Source organism: Xenopus laevis, chromosome 8S, assembly GCF_017654675.1.
Source record: "Xenopus laevis strain J_2021 chromosome 8S, Xenopus_laevis_v10.1, whole genome shotgun sequence".
Lineage (NCBI taxonomy): Eukaryota > Metazoa > Chordata > Amphibia > Anura > Pipidae > Xenopus > Xenopus laevis.
The window spans coordinates 19,318,831-19,335,981 of record NC_054386.1 but is presented as its reverse complement, the minus strand read 5'-3'; the positions used below and the strand labels follow the sequence as shown (position 1 = coordinate 19,335,981).

The 17,151-nt window shown below is 40.9% G+C and overlaps 1 protein-coding gene and 1 long non-coding RNA gene across 6 annotated transcripts in view; both read right to left on the bottom strand.

Moving 5' to 3' along the window:
- atg2b.S (autophagy related 2B S homeolog) overlaps nucleotides 1-5,537 on the bottom strand; it is a 53,014-nt gene extending 47,477 nt beyond the window's left edge. The window contains exons 1-3 of one of the 2 annotated variants that reach the window (XM_018232394.2): nucleotides 5,520-5,537; nucleotides 1,385-1,547; nucleotides 135-284 (exon numbers count right to left, since the gene is read on the bottom strand). In XM_018232394.2, the coding sequence (XP_018087883.1) occupies nucleotides 135-284; nucleotides 1,385-1,412 (178 nt within the window). In that variant the 5' untranslated portion in view covers nucleotides 1,413-1,547; nucleotides 5,520-5,537. Of the gene's footprint in view, nucleotides 1-134; nucleotides 285-1,384; nucleotides 1,548-4,486; nucleotides 5,222-5,519 lie in introns of those variants that run through there. The other variant, XM_018232393.2, reaches the window with a different exon arrangement.
- A 7,428-nt stretch (nucleotides 5,538-12,965) lies between these two features.
- LOC121397670 overlaps nucleotides 12,966-17,151 on the bottom strand; it is a 29,901-nt gene continuing 25,715 nt past the window's right edge. For all 4 annotated transcript variants that reach the window (XR_005963818.1, XR_005963820.1, XR_005963819.1 and 1 more), the window contains 2 exons: nucleotides 15,488-15,585; nucleotides 12,966-13,594 (listed from right to left, as the gene is read on the bottom strand). This is a non-coding gene — a long non-coding RNA (uncharacterized LOC121397670). The remainder of the gene's footprint in view (nucleotides 13,595-15,487; nucleotides 15,586-17,151) is intronic.

Genomic DNA, 17,151 nt, shown 5'->3' with positions numbered 1-17,151 from the left:
TATTATGTGTGTAGGAGTACACATCCCCAGTACTCCTTAGAATGCGGCTGAGCGGAAATAAAGAAGAAACTGAAATCATACATTGTCAAATTTTAATGTAGCAAATGTTACTATGCCTTCATTTTCAACCTTACCTGTTTCAATGGTCTCTGCAAACTTCTCCAACCCCTCAAATGGCTGAGATGCTTCTTGTTCATCAGTCAGTTTCTGGCTCAGGCACTCCTTAGCAAGCTGCATGCTACTAGTCATAAAACTTGACCAATACATGGGCTCAGATCCTGATCCTGTAGTTACAGTACAAAAAGTTACGTTTATAAGAGATAGGAGATTCCAGACTTGTATTGTTAGAACATTTAGCTTTAAAGAATAAGTAACTTTTTATTTTTCCCTCTAAAATTACTCTAAACAGTCCTGATAATAGCAAACCTGTGTGCCTGCATTCTGTCTCAGGTATATTCTATATCACAAGCAAGGCAACTGCAGCTCTCAGCTACTTCCTTGTGTAGAGGTCAAGCTCCATTCCATTTTCTTTTCTGCAATCTCTTACTCTCTCTCAGACTGTGAAGACCTCATAGAGGTGTCTACAGAACATGCTTGATTAATTTCCATTGCAAAAGAGACAGAGCACATGCGTAGTAGACATGTAGGTATGTTATTCTGTGGGCTGTTTAGAGTAAATGTACTTATCCTTTAAGACAGTTGAGTGATTTGGAGTTCATACCACTACCAACAAAGATAGTACTGCTCCCTGCTCTGGATGGGTTCCCTACCACTGACAGCTCAACGCCAGATCCCAGGAGGCCTTGTGCCTAATCCACAATTGTCTGCATCAAACTATTTCCAAATCTGCTGACTATACTGTGAAAATTAAAGACATAAATTAAACAGAAGAAAGGACCTTGTTTTCACAAATGGCAGGAGCAGCCATAAAGACTATTCACTCACTAAACAAATAAAGCACATGGTGACCATACTAGGAAACATCACATAAGTATGAGTGTGACTACAGGTATGGGAGCCGTCAACCAGAAACCTGTTATGCAGAAAGCTCTGAATTATGAAAAGCCTGTATCCCATTTTATGCAATTTTATCAAAATAATACAAATTTTTTAAAATGATTGCCTTTTCTCTGTAATAATAAAACAGTATCTTGTACTTGTTCCAAACTAAGATATAATGAATCCTTATTGGAAGTAATACCAGCCTATTGGGTTTATTTAATATTTACAAGATTTTTTAGTAGACTTTGAAGATCCAAATTACAGAAGGATTCCTTATCCAGAAAACCCCAGGTCCCATTCATTCAGATACCTATTATACATTTGCTTTTTATTAAATTTTTATATAAAAAAAATATAAAAAGCAGCATGAAAATGTTCTTACTTAGCCGAGGTCTTGGCCTGAAGACCATCTCAAGTCCTTTCACTTCTAGTGCACAGTTATCTTGCAATAAGGAGCCCCATGGAATGGAGAGAGAGATGGTTTGTATAAAACCTTCTGTGACCTCCAAAGGTGCATCTGCTGATTCCAGTATTTCATTTAGACTCTAGACAGAAAAATACTTTAAGAAATGCATTGTACACATTGTTTCATGTGTGAAACAATGCGCAATATATTGGCGCATTTAAAAATTCTTGTTGAGAAATCGCACCCTGCTTTCCCACTTAAGTATAATAAACTATAATCAGAAAAATATTCTGTTAGGACCTATAAATACAACAACAATGAGGAACTGATTACATCATAAGCAAAGACAAATTCCAAAAAAAAAATATCAATATTTATTGTAAATATCAATAATAAATAATATATATATATATATATATATATATATATATATATATATATATATATATATATATATATATATATATATATAATAAATACAATGAACTATAAAATAGCAAATGTTCTTTTCCTCAATGTATCCAATTAAAAAAAGCTTATTAAAATGTTTCTGCTATTGATAAAGTCTAAGCATATCTAGCACATCTATAAAGTGTGGTAATACAGACTATTTTAGTAAATCTTGAGGAATGTTAAAGAACTATACTTGGGTTTTAGGCATATACAGTACAGCCTAAAAGCCTAGATTTAAAAACATTTTTTCCAGCTAGTTCAGTTTGGGGGTCAATAAATCAAGACCATAAACTATTTTCCTGCTTTAATCTTGCTTCATCATGCCATAGGTAAAAAAAACCCACGAGGATTAAAGGGGCGGTTCACCTTCACGGTAACTATTAGTATGTTATAGAATTCTAAGCAATTGGTTTTCATTATTTATTTATCATTTTATAGCTATTTGCATTTTTCTTCTGACTTTTTGCAGCTTTCAAATGGGCGTCACTGACCCCTTCTAAAAAACAAATGCTCTGTAAGGCTACAATTGTATTGTTATTGCTACTTTTTATTACTTATCTTTCTATTCAGGCCTCTCCTATTCATATGACAGTCTATTATTCAAATCAATGCATGGTTGCTAGGGTAATTTGGACCCTAGCTACCAGATTGCTTAAATTGCAAATCGAAGAGCTACTGAATAAAATGCTAAATAACTCAAAATGCTAAATAACTTAAATAATAAAAAATGAAAAACAATTGCAAACTGTCTCAGGATTTCACTCTACATCAGTGATCCCCAACCAGTGGCTCACGAGCAACATATTGCTCACTAACCTTTGGCTGTTGCTCCCAGTAGGTGCTTATTTTTTAATTCTTGGCATGGAAGCAAGTTTTGGTTGCTTAAAACCAGGTATTCTGCCTAACAGAGCCTCCTTTAGGCTGTCAGTGCACATAAGGCCTGCCGAATAGCCAACCACCGCCTTTATTTGGCATTCCCACTGACTTTTTTTTCATGCTTGTGTTGCCCTACAACTCTATTTACAGTTGAATGTGGCTCAAAGGTAAAAAAAAAAAAGTTGGGGACCCCTCCTCTACATCATAATAAAAGTGATCTCAAAGGTGAACAACCCCTTTAAGTCATACCAGTAAGTTGAATAGGAAGAAGAAAACTAGTTACATCAAAATCAGGGGAAATGTTATTTAAATTAAAGACAATGACAGCTGTTCAGCTTTGAAAAGAGAGGACACTGAACAGTTTTTTTCCCTTGTTACTTTATCTTAAAAAGTTACCAAACAGCATGTGTGAACCTAAGAGCTGCTGTATAGACAAGAAAGTAGAGTCCTGCACGGGTCCATTTTTTGGGACCTGTACCCGCAACTTGCAATCCGCATTCTTACCCGCTTGGACAAGCTACCCAACCCGACCCGCAAGTACCTTATCCGCAACCCAGACCCGCGACCAGCTGACCATCAAGAATCAGGAAGTGCTGTCATTGTAAACCGTGTAAAAGTGACATCATCGGAAGTAGCCGTGATCAGGAAAAAAGGAGTAAAACAGGAAGTGCTGTCATTGTGAACCGGAAGTGGCTTCATCGGAAGTAGACATGACCAGAAAACAGGAGTAAAAAATCACTATTGAGAAGACCCACGGCCCAACCCGCAAACCCGCGTCTATACCCGCACCCGGAACTTCTATCCACAACCCGCAGGGTACCGCAGGTTTTTGTGGGCAACCCGCGGGTACTGGCCCCGCTACAGGACTCTACAAGAAAGTACTAAGAAATTTACTTTCAATCTAAAGTAAAACATATAAGAAATCAATCTAACGAACAACGTTTTTAAAGGTGAACCAACAACAAATAGTATTTATTATACTTTTACATAAGCTAATTTCCAAATGATTTGTGAATTCTTCAACTTAAGTCCAGCATGACCTGGTAATTTGCAATGCACCGACAAAAAACACGGTTGATTTGTTTATGTGAATTAAAAAAAGTATATGAATGCATCAACTAATCATTTTTCTTATAATGTAAACAAATACGACTACTCTTTTTAAAGGCGACATATAGGATTAATGAAAAGAAAAAAAACTTAATTTTGTAGGCAATTATGAGTAATATATGGTGTTGCTGTTAGATGGTGCTAAAAATTAATATCTTTAAAAATAGCCCCTTTATTGGAGCTCCCTATAGATGTTTTCTAGTCCCTGTCTGTGTTTCGAAAGAAGGGCGGACGTGTCCTAACGGTCCCTGCCAGATGCACAGTAGGAGAAAGACAGCCAATCACAGCCCTGCAGTCACACAAGGCTTCAGTTCCCTATCAGGTCCTGCTAGCTGCTGATTGGTTCCTGTCGTACAGTACAGTGAGCTGAGAGCAAACAACTCCCCTGTACAGCCTGTGAATTTCAGGGAGCAGGAAGTGGAAGAGAAGGGAGGGATTATTAGGGTTTTTGCAGAAATATTCAATAAATCAGCCTGAAACGCTACTTTTTAAAGCACAATTCTTCTCTATCTAAATGAATATAATGCACTTATTTTTCACACAAAATGTCTCCTTTAAGGTGTAGGCTGTTTCAACGATTGCAACACTGCGTTTGTCGTGAGATGCCACGTTATCATTGCATGCATATATTAAGCTTACCCACTTGTCCAAAGGAACTTGTGACAGAGAGCCAGTGCCTTGATACAAGTCCAAGGTGAGCTGTTCCAGACTAAGTTTTTCCTGAAGAAAGTGCCCTAGATATCGCTGCAGCAGGTATCTGCAGGCCCGCTTCTTGATGGACTCAGAGAAGGGCCAAGGCATGATTACTAGTGAGTATGAGATCCCGCAGAGCTTTTAATTGTGACACCCTAGGAAGCAGTTCACTGCCAAGGAAAGCACACTCTCCTGTAACATACACAACATGCATATGCCATGCACACACTGAGCCTCATTTATACCTATGGACCATTACTTGTCCACCTTTAACTAGTCACTCACTTGATCACTCAACCAACACACTGGGCATTTAAAAAGTCACACAATATTTCGTATAGCTATAAAAGTCCTGCAAGCCACGTTCAATCAGCTGTATATTCTGCCCATGCTTAGCGTAGCAGTGGAGGTTCAGCCATCCCATTCGTAGGTTTTCTGTAGGAGGATGAAGGTGCCCTACTGTCAGCCATACTACAAGCTTCTGATCCTGACGATTCCAAAAAAGCTGCCTTCTCACTCTCCCATAACTCCGGATCAGCTTGTCTCAGGGAATCCAGACATAAACAATGACGTCACTTCCAGGTTTGTGAGAACAACGCAGTTCTACAGACGCCATTTTTAATTCGGGCACGCAATGAACGGCTCTGGTCCTAGCGTGCCCAAATCATTGTTGTTGAAAGTTTGTGAATTTTGACATGAACAGGAAGTGCGAGGCTTCGGTCAGAATTGTTGAGTTGTGTGTAGGTAAATGTGCGTGATACGCCTTATAAAGTGAGAAAGCTCCGGCCTGATAAAGTCGACACAAATAGGGCTTGTAGAACCCTACTATAACTAGGTGCTGGGAAGTAATATTCCTGGGGCGCTTTTCTAGTGTATGGTGTAACTAGGGTTGCCACCTTTTCTGGGGGAAAAAAATACCAGCCTATATATTTATCTTTTTTTTCTTATTAATAAGATTGGGATCAACCATAATTTTTACCTGCCAGGCCGGTAAATTGGTTATGGTTCCGCTTAGGGTTGCAGCGCCGATTCTAATTAAGACACCTCCTCAGGCGGCTCCTTAAATGCCGCCCCTCCCCTCGCAGGAACGCTATTGCGGAGAGTGCAACTGCGCTCTCGCACTAGTAAAGCCGAATTTCCAGTTTCAAAACCAGAAATTCGGCTCTTTAAAGTGACAGGAGCGGCTTTGTGCCACCCCTGTAAACTTATCTGGCGCTGCCGCCTGAGCTCCCCATTGGCGAATCGCACCTGTTTTCGCCCAGTGGAATCCAGGTAGGGGACGGGGCAGTGACATGTTTGGGGGCGGGACTATGGTTGCCACTTTTTCTACAATTCTTTACTGGGGGGTGGCATACCTCCCAACTGTCCCTTTTTCGGAGGGACAGTCCCTCTTTTCTATGCTCAACCCGCAGTCCCTCATTTGTACTGGAAAGTCCCTATTTTCTCTGCACTGAACAGCCAGAAAAAGAAACAAAGTTTCTCACTTAATTGGCTTTTAGCAGAGAGCCCAAAACAGCTAACAGGTGCAAATAAGATACTTTGTAACAATTTTGAGACACAAAAACACAGTTTAGATAAGGAGAAATATTTTCAAACTTTCATAACCTGCCAAATTTTGTAAAACAAACATGGTAATTAGGGGGTGTGGCCACAGAAAGGGGTGTGGTCAAAAAATTGCTGTGCTACGTGCGGAAAAAGATTTTTTGTCCCTCTTTTTACTTCCAAAATGTTGGGAGGTATGGGGTGGGAACACAAAGGGGCGGCCCGTGATGTCAAAAGGGGCAGGCCGCGCCACGGACACTTCAAGAAGCAAAAGAAAAGTAAAATTCCAGGGGATTGGGGGCAGGCCGAGGAGTGTTTTTAAGCATATTACAAATTTACCGGCAGGGCCAGTAAAATACCGGCCAGGTGGCAACCCTAGGCGGGACTGAGACATCAGGGGCAATGCTATGATGAGGCGATCGACAATTGGCGGGCACCGTGTCAATCATAGAAAATGCTGCTCGGTTTTCCTAATTTGGAAAAACGGGCAGGCAGTTTTGACCAGGGCAGCCCTTCAAAAATAACGGGCTGTCCTGATCAAAACCGGGCAGGTGGCAACCCTAGTTCCGCTCTTATGTCCGAGAATAATCGTAATTTGCATTAGCGTTAAATGAAATGCTAGAAGAGATTTCGATCTTATTAAGTTTTAAAGAATGCAGTTATCGGCCAATCCGTACTTTGCATTAGACCACCGTTTTGGAAACTCCGATCTCAGCAGTACCCTAAAAGACAAGTATCAGTATTGTCTTATAGATCCTTAGGTGTTTGTCATCATCTTTCCCATAGGACATCTGAATGCTTACCCTACAAGTGAGACTTTCCAGAGCTAATAGGTAAAGAAGCTATCAGCTTAGGTAGATTGCAGGCCTGCAGGCAAACCCATTTGAACAGGGACATAACTAAAGAGGAAGCAGACCCTGTGGCTGCCTGCAGGGAGGCCCAGGAGAACCAAATAATGAGTGATTTCAACATATATTGGTAAAACAGGAGAATCTCTGGATATGCTGAGAGCCCTAAAATTAATTTGCTGTGGGGCCTAGTAACACTTACTGCATTTGAATAACATGCCTTGTGTTTTGGTAGGCTATAAGCCTTATAGCCTACCAAAACACAAGGCATTTGGAAACCTATTCTTACAATGCCTTATAGTATAAGGTTGGCCATGTTACTAAACTAGTGAACGTTTTGCCTCATGGTGACCTAAGTGTTCTGCCAAATATGACCAATTTAAATATTTGACCCCTAGGCCAGGCTATTGACCACATCCTGTTTTTTTTTTACCAACACAATGAATATTTGATCCTGATCAGGAAGGAACTCATTTGGTCATAAACTGGGGTGAGTAGTTGGGTCAAGAGAGTGCTAAATGGTAGCCAGTGTCTGCATGTGTATGGGTACCCAAACAGCTAAGCATATTTAAAAATTAGAAACCATGTGAAATTTGTTGTAGGAAGTATCTAAACTAAGCATTTTTTTTTTGCCCACAATAACTCATGTTCTGTACTCAATAGAGGCAATCATACTTTGGGACCTTTCCTCTACACTTATGCACATTATTATGTCTGTCTTGAGGTTCTCTTAACCAGGCTGGTTGTATTAATTGGCTCTGGCTCTCTGCAGCTTGCATTCAGTATCAACGAGTGCCAGGGGAGATATATATTGCTCTTCAAAAATAACTTATGGTCGTTATACACAAGCCAATAAAAGCTGCGCTTGTTGGCCTCTGTATAAGACTTGCTGATGGGCTGCCCCAATATCGATTTGGCAAGTTTGATTTTTCCCCCAAGGCGATGATGTGGAAGAGGACCACATTTGTGAGCAAATGTGATTATTATCTCATCAATAGCCTGAGAGCCAAATGATCAGATCAGCCTGATATGTGAATTTGTATTAGACCACTGTTTTACATGTAAATTTGGATTTGGCCATCATAAATAAGGTATTATTTTAAGGCCTATGACGCAATGGCTGATATGTTGTAGTGGAAATAAAATAGCTGTGGAAAATTATGGTCTGCTTTACAGAACATTGAAAGCAGGAGTAAGTACTTGAAGAATTGCTCAAAATAATACATTTTCTTAAATGGACAATTATGTTTAGAATAACTTTTCACATGTATAGCAGGAACTAATCAAAGCCTGTTATTTCACTGAACTGCTTTGTCTGATTTTTTTTTTTTTTAGAAAATGGAAATAGACTACAATGGATTTGCCAATTAACACTGTTTTTGAAGATGATTATGAATTCAGAGATTTAGAAGGAACAGATGTGAAAGATATGTGTTTGGAGGCTGAAGCTATTGTAAATGATGTACTGTTTGCTGTTGGTAACATGTTTGTCTCAAAAACTCTACCATGAGCTGTGGATGTTGCATACATCAATGTTGAAATAAATATAGGAACCAGATACTGCCTGGAACTCACTGAAGCTAGGTTAAGGGTAAGAGTTTTGAAGGTGTAAAAAAAATGAAAATGTGGCCAGTATGCCCAGTATTGTGCTACATATTGAAGACTCTCAGCAACACATACAGTAACTCTCCCTTTGCTTCAAGAAGGGAAATCAGATAAAATATAAGATAAGTTATAAAAAAAAAACCAAATGCAGAGATATCCTATGAAAAGCTTACAGCCAACTACAGTTAAATGGGAATAAAGCCATAGTCAATATAGTATAAAGCTCATAAGACTCTAACCCCTGCTTCCATATTTTTTTTTAAATAAAATAGCTGGACATTTGTTGACTATTAATTTGTCATATTTGTAGGGTGGCCTACATATTACCTACCATTAATTGGATGCCTGTGCATCATCAAAATGGTCCTGGCTGAAACAAAGTCCAAACTGTGCACTGTGGAAAGCTGAAAATTGGAGGAGATGAGTGTTGTAAGCCAAGGCTTACTCTTAAGCACTTATTATAAGCAGATTGAAAAAAAGGATTGCCCAAAAAATAGTAATCATTGCAGAGTTCAGGATATGCAGATTTAGCAATTTATATTTAATAATTTATATAATTTTATAATTATATATTTATAGTACACAAAAGCCATGAATATCTTGTAAATTATATCCTTATAAACGGCGAGTACTGATATCATCAGTTATAAACAGTGAGTAGTGATGTCATTTGTGTCACATGACTAAAACTTGTGTATTATAATAAATATAGTACCCCCTGTTGCAAAATATGAGGATATTCGAAGTTACCTCGGCGTTCCATGACCTGTATAAAAACACTTGGCCTTCGGTCATGGCACCTAAAAGAATGGCACATATCCTCCAGGAAGGAGCACTCTAACCCCTGCCTCCTATCCAAGTCCCCATCAAAGTCTGTCCAACTCCCCCAGGAGCCCAGGCCAAATGAATGAGGTGCAAGCGAGGGGGATACACTGCTCCTGTGTAGCACTTGTGCACACACCTATTGCCGTCAAAGAGTCCAAGAAGTGGTAAAGTGCAAAGGATTTGGCAGTTTCATGTGGTTTTTGCACATCTCACCTACACCTACCATAAGTGCATCTCCATCTTTCTAATTTCAAAGTGAATCTCAATAAAGAAACCTCTCCCTGTGATTTGCTCATTTATAGAGAAATAAAGTCAGTTGAGTGTATGATGTTAGTCGTTAAACATCCTATTTACCTAAATATAAATATATATATATATATATATATATATATAGAGGAAGCAATCCCTTTAATGTGCTGCTGGAAGTTGTATGAGCTATGTATTTAATGAAAACAATAGTTTGTATCAAGGTATCCTGTGGCTCAAGTCCTTCTGCAGAGACCTGAACACTCCTGTGTCCAGCATATACAAGATTAAGTGTGAGACCCCTCTCCCTGGATGTGAACATGAGACAAATATTGATCACTGATTGCAGATAAAGATGGTCCCATTTTGGATGGAAGAATCTTATTCAACTGGCACACAGAGTCAAGCTGGCATTTAGACACATGCTCCATCCACTGCCAACTCAATGGTTCTGTTGTAGGAGACTCATCTCTTAGAGAAATCCCAGTTGGAGCACGCTAAACACAACACATGTCCAAGTCCTACGAGCAGAATGTTCTGTGTGGAGAAGAAACAAAATTAGAGCATATTAGTAAGTTTCAATCCCCCTTATAAATAGAGCTCTGGACAGCAAGATACTTCATTATCTAATCCAGGTTGTTTATAGTTAAATAAAAGCAAAGTGTCTCGTAGCAGCCCCCGAATAAATCCCAATAATGACAGCGTAGGAATACACAGTCAAATCAACAATGACGTATTTAATGCTTTCTACCTTCATCGGCTATCGAGCGGCACTGAGTGGAGGATTCTGGGACATCTGGAAAGGTTTCAGAGTTAAAGAAAGTCAGGGACATGCCCAAGATGGTGCTCTGAGCAGACGTGAGTTGAGAACTCTCTCCCGCCATCAGAAATCCTGCACAAAATCCTGAACCCATATGTGCCCAAAAGCTGGTAGTATGGGTGGACATAAAAATAAACCAGATCCCTGCAGATACCTGCAGATACCTGCAAGCCAAAACACGGCCAGTCCTCCAGCTTCATGACCTTACACACCACAACCACAGTCACCGGGCAGAAACGAAGACTCGTAACCTACTTCTCCACCTGATCCACAAACACAGCAGACTGAGGAGCAACAACCATTTCTCAGTGAAATGCTCGGCGCAATACAGAAAACCCGGGCATCGCAAATGAAACTCTGCGTATTGACCTGCCACTACTCAGGCAAGACCTGCAGACCATACGGGAACGGCTCCCTGGAGAGGCGAGTATCTGAGGTGGAGGACACAACCCCTGCAACGCAGTAGGACAGCTTCAACAACAAATCACCCAAGTCCTCTCCGAAAGTGACGACCTGGAAAACTGCTTGCTCAGGTCTAATTTATAGTTAGTGGGCCTACCCTAAAAAAAAAAACAGAAGGCCACAACCCAGTAAAATAGCTAGAGGAATGGCTCACATTCACACTAGGAGCAGAGACCTTCTCACCCTTCTTTGCTGTAGAAAGAGTGCACGGGGATCTATAAGACCACTACCTTCGGGAGCCCCGCATACACTTAGCAAAGCTTCTTAACTACTGGGATGCAGCCCTAGCAGCAGCACGCACCAGAGCCTCGCTACTGGTCAATGGAGTACAGCTCTCCATATACCCGGACTAATCACCAACACTTCAAAAACTGCGGGCTACATTCACAACTATAAAGTACACTCTGCAGGAGGCCAACATCCCCTACAGTATGGCTCATCCTTTCCGTTGGAGAATCCAAGATGGAGACAGCACCGTATTCCTTAACCCCCCGACTGATGCTGAGCAGTGGCTGGAAGGCAGAGATCATCTCATCAGACACCAGGAAGGCCCCAGACCACCAGCCCGGCAAAACTAACACCATGCGACCTACAAACAGCAACCCCCTCCAATGCATGTGACTAATGGCAACCAGCACCTTCAAGTCGGGCCGCTCATCATCCTCATACTACTGGGACCCCACACGGCAGCCCCTGAGTGAAGCTACGATCTACCACATCATAGACATATAATTAACTGAAGGCCATAGGCAGATGGTTTGGCAGGAGGAGAGAACTCGAACTATGGCAGTAGCACCCAGACACTAAAGACGTATTAGTAAAAAGCTGTACATGTTGTGGGTGCCTGTCACACTCCCACACCAACCTCTTGGTTTCATAGTTAAGGATACTAAGCCCACCCAAGTTGGGGGTTGGGTAGGGAGGGAAAGAGATGTTGTTGGGATGTTTCGATTATTAAATATAAATATATAGACGGCTGCGCACTCACCTGCGTAAGAGAGATAAACATTAGCCAGCAAATCAACAGCGGTGTATGAGATACAAAAGGACAAAATCAAATTTATGAAAAAGGGATCTCAAAACACGCACTCTGTGAATAGTATCTCAATTCATTAAATTTTATTATTCTGAACTCCCAAAAGTAATCAAAGAATCCATCATCCATTTAACCTCATGAATTAGTCACATTTTTATATACCTGAATTCATGTGCAAAACCCAAATACAAAAACGAATTAATTATAAATCTAACTTAATCAAATAAAGTTATTAACCATGTTCTCCATTCAATTTTTGAGCCAGTGAGACCAATTTCTGATAAAATTCCTAAAGAATGGAAGTGGGAGGTTGAGTCCCAAAGGAGCCTTCAGCAGCCACAACCGTTTCCTAAAGTGTCAGTTACTAACCGCAGCCAATCGCCTCATATAAATCTTGAGAGAGATAGTGATCATTGTGGTTTAAAGTCCAGATCCCTGTGCAGATCTCTTTCAATCAGCCGCCTGTTTGTGATAGCAGTATACAGGTAAATCACATTAAAAAGTAGAATAGTAAAAAAATAAAAATATATTTTGATCATTAGTGACTGGCTCTGGCAGTGAGCGCTTGTGGTAGTTCAGTGACAAGTAACATTAAGACACATCAGTGTAAGTGGAAAGATTTACTTTACCAGATCTTGCTGCGCAGCTTTCACATTGGCGAGGCCTGTCCTTTTGTTCCGCAGGGTCTTTACTTCACACGCATAACTGTTTGGAAGTTCCGCTCTTCAGGGCTCTCCGATAACCACGGAAACTTCACCAATCATTGGTCACTGCTCAACCATTGCCTGCCGAATTCCGTAAGATCTTTCCGGTTTAATTTATGGCTTACTCTACACTCCACAGAAAGAATATATTTCAAAGATCTTATGGAATTCGGCAGGCAATGGTGAGCAGTAACCAATGATTGGTGAAGTTGGTAGGGATATTAGAGGGGTTCTGTGACCATATAAAGGTACAAGGCTGCAGGCTGAGTTATACAGGGAACTCTGAGTATCACTAATGTATGTTAAGGGATAATGTACCCCCTACTGTAAATGATAAGGATATTAGAAGTCACTGAGGGGTTCTGTGACCATATAAAGGCACAAGGCTGCAGGCTGAGTTATACAGGGAATTGAGAGTCACTGCCTGCTCTAATTACCCTGCAGAAATAGGGGTTGGTAGCACCAGGTCGGTACCTAATATATAGAGATAGAGAGAAGGGGAAAGTGTTGGATGCCTGCTTTGCTCTCATTTACCTACAGAAATAAGGACCAGTATCTCTAGATCAGTAGATTTCAGACTTCAAGCCCCTCTTTGAGACACAACATTTGACCTGCCCCCTTTGCTCATAACAAGGTTACAGTCGTATGTAACTATTAGCTTTTACCCAAATCTCACTTTAACTGACCTTCAAGCTGGGATTTTAGGAGAATATAATGAATAATGGTTGAATTTTACCTTTCTGTTTCATAAACGGAATAGACGTCTCATGGCTGGAACATTACCATCAATGAACCCCCCTGCTGTGAGACAGTGGAATATACCATCCCATTCTTCAACCAATCATCTTCTTCTTTTATGCTGCCTGGGATTCTTATCTCCCAACAACATCCAGGGATTGTGAGATTTGTAGTTCAACAGTAACTGGAGCGTGTCATGCTGGAAATCTGGCTGCAGTGATTCTCAGTCTAAAAAGAAAGTAACAGTGATCAGGTGGGAGTTAAGGCCTAGATCCCTTTCATTCTCCAATATGGCGGAACAGGAGAGAGTTGTTACAAAGCAGCAAATCTGCTCTGAAATGAACTCCTGCAGAACTCCAGTTGCACCCGCACTTAATAAAATCTGATTTTCACATTCACTTTTTATTGTCCGTTTGTCTAATGGAAATAGTAAGAGGGAAATGTATTCTGATTTCTCCCCTTGTCTTATGTGTTACGTAACTTACCTGCAGGGAAAAGGGGGAATGGCCTGACATTATATGGGACATAGTCAGTGAATGTAAAGCAGATATTCCATTTGCACTTTTGTCAAGGCAACACTTACACCCCTGATTTCACTGGCATCTCCCTGTTCTCTCTTAGGCCCAAATTCACTAAAGGACGAAGCGCCTAACGCTAGCGTTAATTCGCTAGCGTATCGCATTTTCATTAATTCGCTGATTCACTAACGAACGCTGGCGTAAATTCGCTAGTGTTACTTCGCACCCTTATGCCTAGAGAATTTACGCAAAGGAGTTAACTATGCAAATTCACTAAAGTGCGCATTTTTCTGAATGCTACCTTTTACGCCAGATTTCCTTCACCACCTCAGACCAGGCGAAGTGCAATAGAGTATAGAGTATAGAGTGGATTGCTTCCAAAAAAGTTAAAAAAATTTCTAAGTCCCAAAAAACGCTGGCATTTTTTATTTTTTTATGGGTGATAGGCTGAAAAAGATCGAAAAAAATTTTTTGGGGCTACCCTCCTTCCCCCCCATACATTTCCTAACTCATGGCACCTTAACTGTACAGTGGGCACATGTGTAGGGCAAAATAAAAATTTTATTTTCACTTTTGAATGTTTCCCAGGCTTATGTAGTGAAGCTTCATATACCTCCATTGTAACTTCAATTTGGCGCCGTATGCAAATTAAGCATCGCTAGCGTAACTTCGCTTTGCTTGGCGAATTAACACTAGTGCAACTTCGCAACCTTACGCTTCCTCAGACCGCAACTTCGGATTTTAGTGAATTTGCGTAGCGCTGGCGAAAATACGCCTCGCGAAGTGTGGCAAAGCGGACGCTGGCGCAACTACGTATGATAGTGAATTTGCCCCATAGTCTGTAATACTCGTCTGTACTAAGCACAATGTAACAGCAACAGCCCCTAAATATGATAAAGAGACCAGCACCAAGAGATCCGATAAAACTATGGCAGTATAGGTATTCCCCTGTACTAAGCCCAATTCAGCAGGAACAGCCCCCCATTATGGCCCTATCACAAGAAGAGTCTTACTACATTAAGAGAAGACAGTGGAGATGATACTTAACCTTTTCGGTCTGCCCACTTCTCCTTTTTATTTAACAACCTCATTGAGTATTTGGATATTAATAGAGGAGCCACCATGTTTATTCTACTCCAAGGTGTTCCTTATACAGGCACCCATCATTTATCTTAAAGGAGAACTAAACTCCCCTTTATTTAAAAGTCCCCAATGGCTCGCTCTGCTGCCCCCACCCTGTACAGTGTTATTTCAGGGTTAACACTGTGCAGGGGGAGCAGTGGGGACTTTTGGCTAAAGGGAGTTTAGTTCTCCTTTAAAGGGGTTGTTCACCTTAACATAACTTTTAGTATGATGTAAAGAGTGATATTCTGAGATAATTTGCAATTGGTTTTTATTATTTGTGGTTTTTGTGTTATTTAGTTGTTTATACAGCAGCTCTCTAGTTTGTAATTTCAGCAATCTGGTGGCTAGGGTCCAAATTACCCTAGCAACCATGCACTGATTTGAATAAGAGAATCGAATATGAATAGGAGAAATTGTTATAAATACAGCAGAGTGTTACACAGTGCAGGATGATCAATGAATGAGCAGTTTGACTCACTGGCTCTGGAGAGAGCTGTGACGGGTTATCAGGATCACATTCTTTGGACTTTCCTCCCGTTGGTGCTGGAATGGTCGCCTTCTGTGATACTCCTTCATCTGTGGAGAAAATGGGGCAGAGTTACACCATGCATAGCTATGGATAAAGGGGAAGCAAACCAGAGTGTGAGCTCATACGGTTATCTCCCATAATTAAGTCTCTAAGAATACTTCCCTTTGTATAAAAGTCAGTTTGAGGGTTATTGAGGTTTTGTTGCTTTTGTATCTCTTTCCACTTAAAGAGAATCTGTCATCACTTGAGAAGGAAACATATTGCAGAAGTGGCAAATGATTAGGTGCTGGGTTACATGAGTAACTAAGTGCTTCAGTGAGTGCTTCACAACAGACCCTGCAGCTTTCACTGTGAGCAGAAAAACCTCTGTATCTATGGTTCACTCAAAAGAGGGACAAACACACATTCCTGAATATAAAACATAATATATTTATACAATTATAATGCACCATTGTAGCTACAGCTTTGTCATAGGCAATTAACAGTCCATTGGATCAGGGCTACAGCTTCCAGCCCAATAGCCAAGATGTGGATCAACAACATACAGGGTCGGACTGGGCCGGCAGCAATAGAAAATGTTATTTTAGATACTGGGGCATACAACTCCCAGCATCCTCCCTGCTAGTGGAAGATACAGGAATATGTGGCACAACAGGATCAAACTTTTTGTTCTATATGTGACATTTGGTACTAAAGTTACACTTCCTACGCTGAATGCAGAACCCCCTGTACCCCCTCAGTGGTTGCCCCCATCACTGTCTCACTGATCTCTGTATGTCTCTAGCCATTGATAAACTACCCAGCAGTCCCTGTGATAACTAGTAGCTGAGGTGTAGTTCACTGACAGACAGAGATCTAAATGGGGACAGGGGGAGTCCAGTCAGGTGTCCCAGGAGATCTGATGGGGGTGCTGGTTCTAAAGCTGCTTATGTTTGGAGTTTATTAGTGTTGTTTTAGACTGTGCAAGTTTGATCTGTACCTGAGTATGTGATTGGCTTTCAGTTACTGGGATATCATGCCTTATCTCCGTGACATCACTCCCAGCTCAGCTCTGATTGGCTGAAAGCTGCAAGGAAGGTGATGTAACGGCTCAGGTACAGATGACCGTTATTTCATTTCTGGATTCAGAGGTAAGTGCAGCCAATCCATTTATGGGGAGCAGGGGGGCATATTTAGATGATACAAAGGGCAATTTCGGGTGTTTTGTCACCCATCATTTATAGTAGCTTGGGTAGTGGGGCCATCGCTGCCAAAATTGTCCCATTGTCTACCACTCTAATTGCTTGGGGAGCTGCTTGTCATGAAACTGTTCCAAATGACATGTGTGTGACAAGCAGGAAAGGGGGGAGTCATTTAAGGCAACTTGGCATGACTTTCCTGCAATAAATACACTATGATGGTATAAGATACATTGTGCTCTCTGGGTATTACTTTATTTACATGTGACATGTCTGTAATTGTACACGGGGACTGCAGCCTGTTGAGAGGCACTGAACATATATTCAATTAATACTGACTTGTCTTTTTATTTGGATACAGACACCTACATATTACACTTATACAGGGAATCAGCTGAAAATGGGCTTCTGATGGCAGCCCTGCCCCCCAATCTA